A 15,343-nucleotide genomic window follows, 5' to 3' on the forward strand; every position below is an offset into this window, starting at 1 on the left:
CTACAGACATACCTAGATTAAGTTACTACAGGCAGACCTAGATTAAGTTACTACAGGCAGACCTAGATTAAGTTACTACAGACAGACCTAGATTAAGTTGCTACAGACATACCTAGATTAAGTTACTACAGGCAGACCTAGCATATAAATAGGATAACGACAGCAGCGTACTCTACACTGGCAAAAGTTAGAACATCATTCAGAAACCTAAGTGAGGAGGCTTTTAGGGTGCTTTACACTGCCTACGTGAGACCAGTCTTAGAGTATGCTGTGCCATCATGGAGTCCCTACCTGAAGAAACACATAAGGAATTTGGAAAAGGTTCAGAAGTTTGTGACGAGGCTTGTCCCAGAGTTACGAGGGATGGGATATGAAGAGTGCCTGAAGGAACTAAACCTCACGACACTAGAAAAAAGAAGGGAGAGGGGAGGGATATGATAGGAACATATAAAATACTCAGGGGTTCTGGTAAGGGAAATCGTGCCTAACAAACGTTTTGGAATTCTATAATACAATAACAAGGATAAGGCAGGACATAGAAAGATGGGCAGACTGCATATTTGTGGACTGCCGAAAAAGTCCAGAAATATATTTCCACTCCGTCAGTTCTGGACTGACAGAGCGGAAATAGATGAAATGTTCATATGTAATATTAACAGAACGAACAGAACGAGGGGACATGGATGAAAGCTGAAAACTCAGATGAGTCACAGAGATGTTAGGAAGTTTACTTTTAGCATGAAAGTAGTGGAAAATGGAATGCACTTAAGGAGCAGGTTGTAGAAGCAAACACTATTCATAACTATAAAACTAGATATGACAGAGAAATAGGACAGGAGTCATTGCTGTAAACAACCGATGGCTAGAAAGGCGGGATCCAAGAGTCAATGCTCGATCCTGCAGACACAACTAGGTGAGTACACGCAGGTGAATACATACACTGTCGTCGGTGAAGGAGAGACCCTTGACAACCCTAACCTAACACGTCGGTGAAGGAGAGACCCTTCACAACCCTAACCTAACACGTCGGTGAAGGAGAGACCCTTGACAACCCTAACCTAACACGTCGGTGAAGGAGAGACCCTTCACAACCCTAACCTAACACGTCGGTGAAGGAGAGACCCTTCACAACCCTAACCTAACACGTCGGTGAAGGAGAGACCCTTCACAACCCTAACCTAACACGTCGGTGAAGGAGAGACCCTTCACAACCCTAACCTAACACGTCGGTGAAGGAGAGACCCTTCACAACCCTAACCTAACACATGCCGCATCTGATCTCTTAGGGCATTCTATGCTAGACATGCTAGGAAAAAGGGCTCCCACGCACTCTGAGCCAAGCCTTGTGGGCAAGAAGGTCGCCCATACGCTCAGATGGTGGCGGGCGCACGTCAAACACCTGCTACTCCCACCCACACCATCTACACATCTGTCCACATGCTCACACCTTGACACTCCTAACCTAACACACGTGCTGGGAGCCAATCCGCATGCTCTGAAGAAGACCTGGCGCGACACCTGCGGAACTTCCGGTGGACCAGTTGGCGCAGCTACCACCTGTGTTCCGCAGGTGCCACGCCTGGTCTACATCATAAATTTCCCTTCTAACATGAAATACCTAGCGCTCTCGTGTCTATTTCAACAGCGCATCTTCATGTTCCAATTTTCATTCGTGGTAATATGTTGTTACATTATTCATCATGTGTTGAACTCCTTGAGGTTTATCACCTTATGTACTGCAGCCCACCACAACGTGAAGGTGTTCATCACGCACGGAGGCCTCCTTAGCCTGCAGGAGGCCCTCTATCACGCCACGCCCCTCCTCGTCCTCCCCATCTTCGCAGACCAGCCCAGGAACGCCAGGTTTGTGAAGGAATCGGAACTGGGAGATCTCCTGATGTGGGAGGAACTGACTGCAGATGCGATTGTCGAAACTCTCGTCAAACTCACCAGCGACCCCAAGTAAGGGTTTGTGCAGTGATATTTCCTAATGGAAAACATATATATTGTGGGGCCGGGTCGAGCCCCATTCCCTCTTCGCCTATTTTTCATGGGAACGTCATTTACATTAGTTTCCGATTTTGCTATATACCATACTTTATTCTTACTAAAATTCGTCTAGCAAATTATTTTCTATGTGATGATTATATGTAAGTTTCATCTTTGTAGTTTATTTATTGGCAAATAGTGTTAAGTGAAAATGGTTACATGGATGTAAGGAAATTGGTGAAGAACAGAGAAGGTGTTGGAGAACAGAGAAGGTGTTGGAGAACATAGGGTCGGTGTTGAAGAACAGAGGTGTTGAACGGTTAGGAAGTAGGTAAAAGGTAGGAAATCATGGAGCTTAGGGAAGTTAGTGAACGATAGGGAAGGTGATGAATGGTATGGAAGGTGTCGGACAATCCGACACCATTTACTAACATTTAATACAATAGGCAGATAATATTGCTGCTGGATTGTAATAACAAATTAACTCATAGAAAATGAGGCACAGTGGAATGTTCCTCAAAAGAAAACAGGGATATCATTGACATATGTCACCATTAAATTCACCACCTAATATTGGGAATCATTCGTAATACAGCAGCCCTTCGACTGTAAACATCATAAAAATATTTTCCTTGAACCAATTTAATTATCAGTACTAAAATAGAGTAAATGTAGGCCCACTTTCCACTTGTGGACGACATCTGGACAAGTCAGCCGAGGCGTCAGTGGGAGGAGGGCCAGTAGTAGCCACCATTATAATTTTAACACGACACGTTTCGTTGGAGCTCCAAGATGCTCCACAAATTTTCCTTTTGACACAAGAGTTACGGGTTGTAAAGTGCTCCCATCATCGGCACGGTTCATCGTCAACAGTCAAGGGAAGTGTCCTAATTCCGAAACCTTTTATCTTGCATTCCTGATCAGTGAAATGTGGGTATACTAAGACAAACCGGTTAGGACGCTACCAAATAAAACAAACGAGGTAATTATTAATTAAACCTCATCTAATAAATCATTACAAAATTTCCCCTGATACAGCTGTCATATTTAGGTTACTACTATAATATTGTGAGTGCCTCTGACAGGTGTAATTGAAGGGGGAGATGAATGAGAATGACATCTCTCTGGTACCCCAGGAACATATTGTTATACTAGCCTCACCCACCACGATTATTGGGTGTAATCATCCATGTTCATAACTGGATGGCCCACTACAATACAGATAAGCTGTTAAATTTAATTACTAACATATTTAGTCTTATACTGTAGTGAATGTCTACTGATCAATATTTTATGTTGATAGACTATATATATATATATATATATATATATATATATATATATATATATATATATATATATATATATATATATATATATATATATATATATACACCATAATATCCGCCCCCCCCCCCCGCCCTAGAATGTGTAAAAAGGCAATTCGTGGGAATTTTAAAATCATATAAAGTAAATAAATTTAATTCCCAGGAGTCATTTTCCTCACAGAAGGTGATGATTGGTAGGGAAGGTGATGATTGGTGTGGAAGGTGATGATTGGTAGGGAAGGTGATGATTGGTGTGGAAGGTGATGATTGGTAGGGAAGGTGATGATTGGTGTGGAAGGTGATGATTGGTAGGGAAGGTGATGATTGGTAGGGAAGGTGATGAATGGTAGGGAAGGTGATGATTGGTAGGGAAGGTGATGATTGGTAGGGAAGGTGATGATTGGTAGGGAAGGTGATGAATGGTAGGGAAGGTGATGATTGGTAGGGAAGGTGATGATTGGTATGGAAGGTGATGAATGGTAGGGAAGGTGATGATTGGTATGGAAGGTGATGAATGGTAGGGAAGGTGATGATTGGTATGGAAGGTGATGAATGGTAGGGAAGGTGATGATTGGTAGGGAAGGTGATGATTGGTATGGAAGGTGATGAATGGTAGGGAAGGTGATGATTGGTATGGAAGGTGATGAATGGTAGGGAAGGTGATGATTGGTATGGAAGGTGATGAATGGTAGGGAAGGTGATGATTGGTAGGGAAGGTGATGATTGGTATGGAAGGTGATGAATGGTAGGGAAGGTGATGATTGGTATGGAAGGTGATGAATGGTAGGGAAGGTGATGATTGGTATGGAAGGTGATGAATGGTAGGGAAGGTGATGATTGGTAGGGAAGGTGATGATTGGTATGGAAGGTGATGAATGGTAGGGAAGGTGATGATTGGTATGGAAGGTGATGAATGGTAGGGAAGGTGATGATTGGTATGGAAGGTGATGAATGGTAGGGAAGGTGATGATTGGTAGGGAAGGTGATGATTGGTATGGAAGGTGATGAATGGTAGGGAAGGTGATGATTGGTATGGAAGGTGATGAATGGTAGGGAAGGTGATGATTGGTATGGAAGGTGATGAATGGTAGGGAAGGTGATGATTGGTATGGAAGGTGATGAATGGTAGGGAAGGTGATGATTGGTAGGGAAGGTGATGATTGGTATGGAAGGTGATGAATGGTAGGGAAGGTGATGATTGGTAGGGAAGGTGATGATTGGTAGGGAAGGTGATGATTGGTATGGAAGGTGATGATTGGTAGGGAAGGTGATGATTGGTAGGGAAGGTGATGATTGGTAGGGAAGGTGATGATTGGTAGGGAAGGTGATGATTGGTAGGGAAGGTGATGATTGGTAGGGAAGGTGATGATTGGTATGGAAGGTGATGAATGGTAGGGAAGGTGATGATTGGTAGGGAAGGTGATGATTGGTAGGGAAGGTGATGAATGGTAGGGAAGGTGATGATTGGTATGGAAGGTGATGAATGGTAGGGAAGGTGATGATTGGTATGGAAGGTGATGAATGGTAGGGAAGGTGATGATTGGTAGGGAAGGTGATGATTGGTAGGGAAGGTGATGATTGGTATGGAAGGTGATGATTGGTAGGGAAGGTGATGATTGGTAGGGAAGGTGATGATTGGTAGGGAAGGTGATGATTGGTAGGGAAGGTGATGATTGGTAGGGAAGGTGATGATTGGTAGGGAAGGTGATGATTGGTAGGGAAGGTGATGATTGGTATGGAAGGTGATGAATGGTAGGGAAGGTGATGATTGGTAGGGAAGGTGATGATTGGTAGGGAAGGTGATGATTGGTGTGGAAGGTGATGATTGGTATGGAAGGTGATGAATTGGTAGGGAAGGTGATGATTGGTATGGAAGGTGATGAATTGGTAGGGAAGGTGATGATTGGTATGGAAGGTGATGAATGGTAGGGAAGGTGATGATTGGTATGGAAGGTGATGAATGGTAGGGAAGGTGATGATTGGTAGGGAAGGTGATGATTGGTATGGAAGGTGATGAATTGGTAGGGAAGGTGATGATTGGTAGGGAAGGTGATGATTGGTAGGGAAGGTGATGATTGGTAGGGAAGGTGATGATTGGTATGGAAGGTGATGATTGGTAGGGAAGGTGATGATTGGTAGGGAAGGTGATGATTGGTAGGGAAGGTGATGATTGGTAGGGAAGGTGATGATTGGTAGGGAAGGTGATGATTGGTATGGAAGGTGATGATTGGTAGGGAAGGTGATGATTGGTATGGAAGGTGATGAATGGTGTGGAAGGTGATGAATGGTATGGAAGGTGATGAATGGTATGGAAGGTGATGAATGGTATGGAAGGTGATGAATGGTATGGAAGGTGATGAATGGTATGGAAGGTGATGAATGGTGTGGAAGGTGATGAATGGTATGGAAGGTGATGAATGGTATGGAAGGTGATGAATGGTATGGAAGGTGATGAATGGTATGGAAGGTGATGAATGGTATGGAAGGTGATGAATGGTATGGAAGGTGATGAATGGTGTGGAAGGTGATGAATGGTATGGAAGGTGATGAATGGTATGGAAGGTGATGAATGGTATGGAAGGTGATGAATGGTGTGGAAGGTGATGAATGGTATGGAAGGTGATGAATGGTGTGGAAGGTGATGAATGGTATGGAAGGTGATGAATGGTATGGAAGGTGATGAATGGTATGGAAGGTGATGAATGGTATGGAAGGTGATGAATGGTGTGGAAGGTGATGAATGGTAGGGAAGGTGATGATTGGTGTGGAAGGTGATGATTGGTAGGGAAGGTGATGATTGGTGTGGAAGGTGATGAATGGTGTGGAAGGTGATGAATGGTAGGGAAGGTGATGATTGGTGTGGAAGGTGATGAATGGTAGGGAAGGTGATGAATGGTAGGGAAGGTGATGAATGGTAGGGAAGGTGATGAATGGTGTGGAAGGTGATGAATGGTGTGGAAGGTGATGAATGGTGTAGAAGGTGATGATTGGTAGGGAAGGTGATGAATGGTGTGGAAGGTGATGAATGGTAGGGAAGGTGATGAATGGTAGGGAAGGTGATGAATGGTGTGGAAGGTGATGATTGGTAGGGAAGGTGATGAATGGTGTGGAAGGTGATGAATGGTGTGGAAGGTGATGAATGGTGTGGAAGGTGATGATTGGTAGGGAAGGTGATGAATGGTGTGGAAGGTGATGATTGGTAGGGAAGGTGATGAATGGTGTGGAAGGTGATGAATGGTAGGGAAGGTGATGAATGGTAGGGAAGGTGATGAATGGTGTGGAAGGTGATGATTGGTAGGGAAGGTGATGAATGGTGTGGAAGGTGTTGAATGGTGTGGAAGGTGATGAATGGTGTGGAAGGTGATGATTGGTAGGGAAGGTGATGAATGGTGTGGAAGGTGATGAATGGTGTGGAAGGTGATGAATGGTGTGGAAGGTGTTGAATGGTGTGGAAGGTGATGAATGGTGTGGAAGGTGATGAATGGTGTGGAAGGTGATGAATGGTGTGGAAGGTGATGAATGGTGTGGAAGGTGATGAATGGTGTGGAAGGTGATGAATGGTGTGGAAGGTGTTGAATGGTGTGGAAGGTGATGAATGGTGTGGAAGGTGATGAATGGTGTGGAAGGTGATGAATGGTGTGGAAGGTGATGAATGGTGTGGAAGGTGATGAATGGTGTGGAAGGTGTTGAATGGTGTGGAAGGTGATGAATGGTGTGGAAGGTGATGATTGGTAGGGAAGGTGATGAATGGTGTGGAAGGTGATGAATGGTGTGGAAGGTGTTGAATGGTGTGGAAGGTGATGAATGGTGTGGAAGGTGATGAATGGTGTGGAAGGTGATGAATGGTGTGGAAGGTGATGAATGGTGTGGAAGGTGATGAATGGTGTGGAAGGTGATGAATGGTGTGGAAGGTGTTGAATGGTGTGGAAGGTGATGAATGGTGTGGAAGGTGATGAATGGTGTGGAAGGTGATGAATGGTGTGGAAGGTGATGAATGGTGTGGAAGGTGATGAATGGTGTGGAAGGTGATGATTGGTGTGGAAGGTGATGAATGGTATGGAAGGTGATGAATGGTGTGGAAGGTGATGAATGGTGTGGAAGGTGATGAATGGTGTGGAAGGTGATGAATGGTGTGGAAGGTGATGAATGGTGTGGAAGGTGATGAATGGTGTGGAAGGTGATGAATGGTGTGGAAGGTGATGATTGGTGTGGAGGTGATGAATGTGTGGAAGGTGATGAATGGTGTGGAAGGTGATGAATGGTGTGGAAGGTGATGATTGGTGTGGAAGGTGATGAATGGTGTGGAAGGTGATGAATGGTGTGGAAGGTGATGAATGGTGTGGAAGGTGATGAATTGGTGTGGAAGGTGATGAATGGTGTGGAAGGTGATGAATGGTGTGGAAGGTGATGAATGGTGTGGAAGGTGATGAATGGTGTGGAAGGTGATGAATGGTGTGGAAGGTGATGAATGGTGTGGAAGGTGATGAATGGTGTGGAAGGTGATGAATGGTGTGGAAGGTGATGAATGGTGTGGAAGGTGATGAATGGTGTGGAAGGTGATGAATGGTGTGGAAGGTGATGATTGGTGGGAAGGTGATGAATGGTGTGGAAGGTGATGAATGGTGTGGAAGGTGATGAATGGTGTGGAAGGTGATGATGGTGTGGAAGGTGATGAATGGTGTGGAAGGTGATGAATGGTGTGGAAGGTGATGAATGGTGTGGAAGGTGATGAATGGTGTGGAAGGTGATGAATGGTGTGGAAGGTGATGAATGGTGTGGAAGGTGATGAATGGTGTGGAAGGTGATGAATGGTGTGGAAGGTGATGATTGGTGTGGAAGGTGATGAATGGTGTGGAAGGTGATGAATTGGTGTGGAAGGTGATGAATGGTGTGGAAGGTGATGATTGGTGTGGAAGGTGATGAATGGTGTGGAAGGTGATGAATGGTGTGGAAGGTGATGAATGGTGTGGAAGGTGATGAATGGTGTGGAAGGTGATGAATGGTGTGGAAGGTGATGAATGGTGTGGAAGGTGATGAATGGTGTGGAAGGTGATGAATGGTGTGGAAGGTGATGAATGGTGTGGAAGGTGATGAATGGTGTGGAAGGTGATGAATGGTGTGGAAGGTGATGAATGGTGTGGAAGGTGATGAATGGTGTGGAAGGTGATGAATGGTGTGGAAGGTGATGAATGGTGTGGAAGGTGATGAATGGTGTGGAAGGTGATGAATGGTGTGGAAGGTGATGAATGGTGTGGAAGGTGATGAATGGTGTGGAAGGTGATGAATGGTGTGGAAGGTGATGAATGGTGTGGAAGGTGATGAATGGTGTGGGAAGGTGATGAATGGTGTGGAAGGTGATGAATGGTGTGGAAGGTGATGAATGGTGTGGAAGGTGATGATATGGTGTGGAAGGTGATGAATGGTATGGAAGGTGATGAATGGTGTGGAAGGTGATGAATGGTGTGGAAGGTGATGAATGGTGTGGAAGGTGATGAATGGTGTGGAAGGTGATGAATGGTGTGGAAGGTGATGAATGGTGTGGAAGGTGATGAATTGGTGTGAAGGTGATGATTGGTGTGGAAGGTGATGAATGGTGTGGAAGGTGATGAATGGTGTGGAAGGTGATGAATGGTGTGGAAGGTGATGATTGGTGTGGAAGGTGATGAATGGTGTGGAAGGTGATGATTGGTGTGGAAGGTGATGAATGGTGTGGAAGGTGATGATTGGTGTGGAAGGTGATGAATGGTGTGGAAGGTGATGAATGGTGTGGAAGGTGATGAATTGGTGTGGAAGGTGATGAATGGTGTGGAAGGTGATGAATGGTGTGGAAGGTGATGAATGGTGTGGAAGGTGATGATTGGTGTGGAAGGTGATGAATGGTGTGGAAGGTGATGATTGGTGTGGAAGGTGATGAATGGTGTGGAAGGTGATGATTGGTGTGGAAGGTGATGAATGGTGTGGAAGGTGATGAATGGTGTGGAAGGTGATGAATGGTGTGGAAGGTGATGAATGGTGTGGAAGGTGATGATTGGTGTGGAAGGTGATGAATGGTGTGGAAGGTGATGATTGGTGTGGAAGGTGATGAATGGTGTGGAAGGTGATGATTGGTGTGGAAGGTGATGAATGGTGTGGAAGGTGATGAATGGTGTGGAAGGTGATGAATGGTGTGGAAGGTGATGAATGGTGTGGAAGGTGATGATTGGTGTGGAAGGTGATGATTGGTGTGGAAGGTGATGATTGGTGTGGAAGGTGATGAATGGTAGGGAAGGTGATGATTGGTGTGGAAGGTGATGAATGGTGTGGAAGGTGATGAATGGTGTGGAAGGTGATGATTGGTGTGGAAGGTGATGAATGGTGTGGAAGGTGATGATTGGTGTGGAAGGTGATGATTGGTGTGGAAGGTGATGATTGGTTGTGGAAGGTGATGAATGGTAGGGAAGGTGATGATTGGTGTGGAAGGTGATGAATGGTGTGGAAGGTGATGAATGGTGTGGAAGGTGATGATTGGTGTGGAAGGTGATGAATGGTGTGGAAGGTGATGAATGGTAGGGAAGGTGATGATTGGTGTGGAAGGTGATGAATGGTGTGGAAGGTGATGAATGGTAGGGAAGGTGATGATTGGTATGGAAGGTGATGATTGGTAGGGAAGGTGATGATTGGTAGGGAAGGTGATGATTGGTAGGGAAGGTGATGATTGGTGTGGAAGGTGATGATTGGTGTGGAAGGTGATGAATGGTGTGGAAGGTGATGATTGGTGTGGAAGGTGATGAATGGTGTGGAAGGTGATGATTGGTGTGGAAGGTGATGAATGGTGTGGAAGGTGATGAATGGTGTGGAAGGTGATGATTGGTGTGGAAGGTGATGATTGGTGTGGAAGGTGATGATTGGTGTGGAAGGTGATGAATGGTAGGGAAGGTGATGATTGGTGTGGAAGGTGATGAATGGTGTGGAAGGTGATGAATGGTGTGGAAGGTGATGATTGGTGTGGAAGGTGATGAATGGTGTGGAAGGTGATGAATGGTAGGGAAGGTGATGATTGGTGTGGAAGGTGATGAATGGTGTGGAAGGTGATGAATGGTAGGGAAGGTGATGATTGGTATGGAAGGTGATGATTGGTAGGGAAGGTGATGATTGGTAGGGAAGGTGATGATTGGTAGGGAAGGTGATGATTGGTGTGGAAGGTGATGAATGGTGTGGAAGGTGATGATTGGTGTGGAAGGTGATGAATGGTAGGGAAGGTGATGATTGGTAGGGAAGGTGATGATTGGTAGGGAAGGTGATGATTGGTAGGGAAGGTGATGAATGGTAGGGAAGGTGATGATTCGTAGGGAAGGTGATGATTGGTGTGGAAGGTGATGAATGGTGTGGAAGGTGATGAATGGTGTGGAAGGTGATGATTGGTGTGGAAGGTGATGAATGGTGTGGAAGGTGATGATTGGTGTGGAAGGTGATGATTGGTAGGGAAGGTGATGATTGGTAGGGAAGGTGATGATTGGTAGGGAAGGTGATGATTGGTGTGGAAGGTGATGAATGGTGTGGAAGGTGATGAATGGTGTGGAAGGTGATGATTGGTAGGGAAGGTGATGATTGGTAGGGAAGGTGATGATTGGTAGGGAAGGTGATGAATGGTAGGGAAGGTGATGATTGGTGTGGAAGGTGATGAATGGTGTGGAAGGTGATGATTGGTGTGGAAGGTGATGAATGGTAGGGAAGGTGATGATTGGTAGGGAAGGTGATGAATGGTAGGGAAGGTGATGAATGGTAGGGAAGGTGATGATTGGTATGGAAGGTGATGATTGGTAGGGAAGGTGATGATTGGTATGGAAGGTGATGAATGGTAGGGAAGGTGATGATAGGTATGGAAGGTGATGAATGGTAGGGAAGGTGATGATTGGTATGGAAGGTGATGATTGGTAGGGAAGGTGATGAATGGTAGGGAAGGTGATGATTGGTATGGAAGGTGATGATTGGTAGGGAAGGTGATGATTCGTAGGGAAGGTGATGATTGGTAGGGAAGGTGATGATTGGTAGGGAAGGTGATGATTCGTAGGGAAGGTGATGATTGGTAGGGAAGGTGATGATTGGTAGGGAAGGTGATGATTCGTAGGGAAGGTGATGATTGGTAGGGAAGGTGATGATTGGTAGGGAAGGTGATGAAAGGTAGGGAAGGTGATGATTGGTATGGAAGGTGATGAATGGTGTGGAAGGTGATGAATGGTAGGGAAGGTGATGAATGGTAGGGAAGGTGATGAATGGTAGGGAAGGTGATGAATGGTAGGGAAGGTGATGAATGGTAGGGAAGGTGATGATTGGTAGGGAAGGTGATGATTGGTGTGGAAGGTGATGAATGGTAGGGAAGGTGATGAATGGTAGGGAAGGTGATGAATGGTAGGGAAGGTGATGATTGGTATGGAAGGTGATGAATGGTGTGGAAGGTGATGATTGGTAGGGAAGGTGATGATTGGTATGGAAGGTGATGAATGGTGTGGAAGGTGATGATTGGTAGGGAAGGTGGTGATTGGTAGGGAAGGTGATGATTGGTAGGGAAGGTGATGATTGGTATGGAAGGTGATGAATGGTGTGGAAGGTGATGATTTGTAGGGAAGGTGATGATTGGTAGGGAAGGTGATGATTGGTAGGGAAGGTGATGATTGGTAGGGAAGGTGATGATTGGTGTGGAAGGTGATGAATGGTAGGGAAGGTGATGAATGGTGTGGAAGGTGATGATTGGTAGGGAAGGTGATGATTGGTTGGGAAGGTGATGATTGGTGTGGAAGGTGATGAATGGTAGGGAAGGTGATGAATGGTAGGGAAGGTGATGAATGGTGTGGAAGGTGATGATTGGTAGGGAAGGTGATGATTGGTAGGGAAGGTGATTGGTGTGGAAGGTGATGAATGGTAGGGAAGGTGATGAATGGTAGAGAAGGTGATGAATGGTAGAGAAGGTGATGAATGGTAGGGAAGGTGATGAATGGTAGGGAAGGTGATGAATGGTGTGGAAGGTGATGATCGGTATGGAAGGTGATGAATGGTAAGGAAAGTAATGATTGATAGGGAAGGTGATGGGTAGGGAAGGGGATAGGTAGGGAAGATGGTTAAGTGTAAGGAAGGTGGTGAAGAGTAGGAAGGGTGGTTTAGGATAGGGTTGGTAGTAAAGATGAGGAAATAGGTCGAGACAGAATGTACATGAGATGGTGAGTGGTCGGGTAAGTGGTGAAGGACTGGAAAGATAGTGTCACGGTCACAATAAGACCCCGCTCTTGGCACTTCCTGTTGGCTACACAGGAACCTGTGTTTGGAATCATTCAGAACCTTGTATATCACATATGTAAGACCAATCCTGGAGTATGCGGACCCTGCATGGAGCTCGTATCTTGACAAGCACAAGACGAAGCTGGAAAAGGTTCAGAGTTATACCACTAGACTAGTCCCAGAACTAAGAGGCATGAGTTACGAAGAAAGGCTGCGTGAAATACCCCTCTCGTTGCTGGAAGACAGGAGAACTCGGGGAGACATGATCACTATCTCGGGACATGATCGGGAGCCGGTCGGCCGAGCGGACAGCACGCTGGACTTGTGATCCTGTGGTCCTGGGTTCGATCCCAGGCGCCGGCGAGAAACAATGGGCAGAGTTTCTTTCACCCTATGCCTCTGTTACCTAGCAGTAAATAGGTACCTGGGTGTTAGTCAGCTGTCACGGGCTGCTTCCTGGGGGTGGAGGCCTGGTCGAGGACCGGGCCGCGGGGACACTAAAGCCCCGAAATCATCTCAAAATAACCTCAAGATATACCTACAAAATTCTCAGAGGAATTGACAGAGTAGATAAAGATTAATTGTTTAACACGGGTGGTACGGGAACAAGGGGACACAGGTGGAGACTGAGTACCCACATGAGCCACAGGGACGTTATAAAGAACTTTTTCAGTGTCAGAGTAGTTAACAGATGGAATGCATTACTCAGTGATGTGGTGGAGGCTGACTCCATACACAGTTTGAAATGTAGATACGATAGAGCCCAGTAGGCTCAGGAGTCTGTACACCAGTTGATTGACAGTTAAGAGTCGGGACCAAAGAGCCAGAGGTCAACCCGTGCAAGCATAGCTAGGTGAGTACACTGCTAAATATTTTTAAAACAAACAATACAAAAATTATTTAATAATGTTCACCCTTATTCACTGATCTTGGGAAAATTAACAAAAATTTCCTGCTATCCATAATTTGGTCATAGTCGTATAAAACAAACTATCCTCCCACTGCTTCAAAGTCTTCTCAAGACCAGTCCCTCCAAAGTTCAAATAATAATATGCTGCTACAATGTTATAGAGAACTTTATGGATACTTCGAAAAAAATGCTACAAACATTCTAGATATATCATGGCCTCGACAGCATTGATGAGGGTAAAGTGCCCTAAGAAAAGAACTCTTAGGATGTGATGTTGTCATAATCTCTGTAGTGTTCACTATTTCCATAGATTATTTCATGTTGACTCTCGTTATAACCAGAATGTTGCTAATGTCATCGAATAATTTGCTGAACCTCCTAAACTGGGAGTCAGACGACAAACTCTTTTCACAGAAGTTTTGAAAGTATTGAGAGACGGCAGGCACAAATGGGTAAGCACACAAATACACGTATAGTATTAGTTATAATTATAATTAATAATTTACCTTCTTCCTTCTGTTGTGGTCAGGTGTAAAGAAAACGTGATGAGGAAATCAGCGGAGATGAGGGACCAGCCGACGTCGCCCAGGGACCTGGCAGTGTTCTGGACGGAGTACGTCATCCGCCACCGTGGGGCGCCCCAGCTCAGGTCCCCGGCTGCTCAGCTCTCCTGGGTGGAGTTCCTCATGCTCGACGTCCTGCTCCTCCTCCACCTGGCTCTCTTCCTTCTCGTCTTCATCCTACGTCGCATCTTCAGGGTCATCGCTGCTAAAGCACTTGGTAGTGGCATTAACAAAATGAAGAAGGAATAGCAATGTTTTAATCTATTGGAATCTTTCATTACTGTAGGACCGAGGATAATCAGTAAAGTTGAATATTATATACTAAATGTTTGCATCGTTTTCGTGGCATAACTCAAATATTGCCAACTTTTTGATGGAGAAGTCACGAATATAAAAGACACACAATATACTTGTACAATCATTTTTTGTTAAAGGTAATAACAATTTGGCGCTCAGTACTTCAAGCAGAATATTTTATAACAAGCTTGAATGGGTACCGTTGCCAGAGTCTATATATATGTCCCTGCCTTTCTCTCTCTCTCCTCTCCTCTCTCCTCTCTCTCTCTCTCTCTCGCTCTCTCTCTCTCTCTCTTACTGCTCATAGATATTGGATGCTGTAAAGTATTGTTATGGAACATGACTCCCTCTTATTCAGTCCTTTTTAAAAACTAAATACAATATCCATGTTATGTTTTGCCTTTTCCCAATATAGATATTGGATGGTTGAAGTATTTTTTTACACTAAAAAGACCTCCTATGGTGTAAAACTGAGAACGAAATGGTACTGTTATATGTTTTGGCTAGCTAATGGTATATGAAAAATGACCTAACTGTTTAATAAATTAATACAATTATATAATGGGTTTACTTTCCCTAACTATTGTTGTGGTTGAGGAGAAATGTAGTCTGTCCAAGGGGTTAGGGAATTGACATAACTTATGTGGGGAAATCCTAGCAGTTTTTATTCTTTTTTTTTTAATATTAATTATTTACTTTAATTTTTATTATGTTACTTGAATATTATATTGTTATTATTTGATTAATTTTTAGTTAAACTTCAATATTGAATTATTGTTCTTAGTTAGTTCTTAGTTACTGGACTGTATTCTGATTCTGCTGCTAGAACTTATCACACCCAGTTGGGGGGGGGGGAGCAATTTGTAGCTTAAACCACTTTGAAATGGATCCTTCATAAACCACAAATTGTTTACCTAGTCTGTAATAGATAAATTATAAATCATACCCCATATGGTGGTCTAATCTGCTGTTTTACTTATAGTTAATTGAATTATATATACCAC

The 15,343-nt window shown here is 44.5% G+C and overlaps 1 protein-coding gene across 1 annotated transcript; it reads left to right on the plus strand.

The window, feature by feature from the left end:
• The first annotated feature begins 1,585 nt into the window (after positions 1-1,585).
• On the plus strand, positions 1,586-14,901 carry LOC138352370 (UDP-glycosyltransferase UGT5-like). The gene is made up of 2 exons (XM_069304828.1): positions 1,586-1,962; positions 14,009-14,901. The coding sequence occupies exons 1-2, from the start codon at positions 1,610-1,612 to the stop codon at positions 14,289-14,291; spliced, it is 636 nt and encodes a 211-aa protein (XP_069160929.1). The 5' UTR covers positions 1,586-1,609; the 3' UTR covers positions 14,292-14,901.
• The last annotated feature ends 442 nt before the right edge of the window (positions 14,902-15,343 follow it).

The sequence above is a fragment of the Procambarus clarkii genome, chromosome 5 (assembly GCF_040958095.1).
Source record: "Procambarus clarkii isolate CNS0578487 chromosome 5, FALCON_Pclarkii_2.0, whole genome shotgun sequence".
NCBI lineage: Eukaryota > Metazoa > Arthropoda > Malacostraca > Decapoda > Cambaridae > Procambarus > Procambarus clarkii.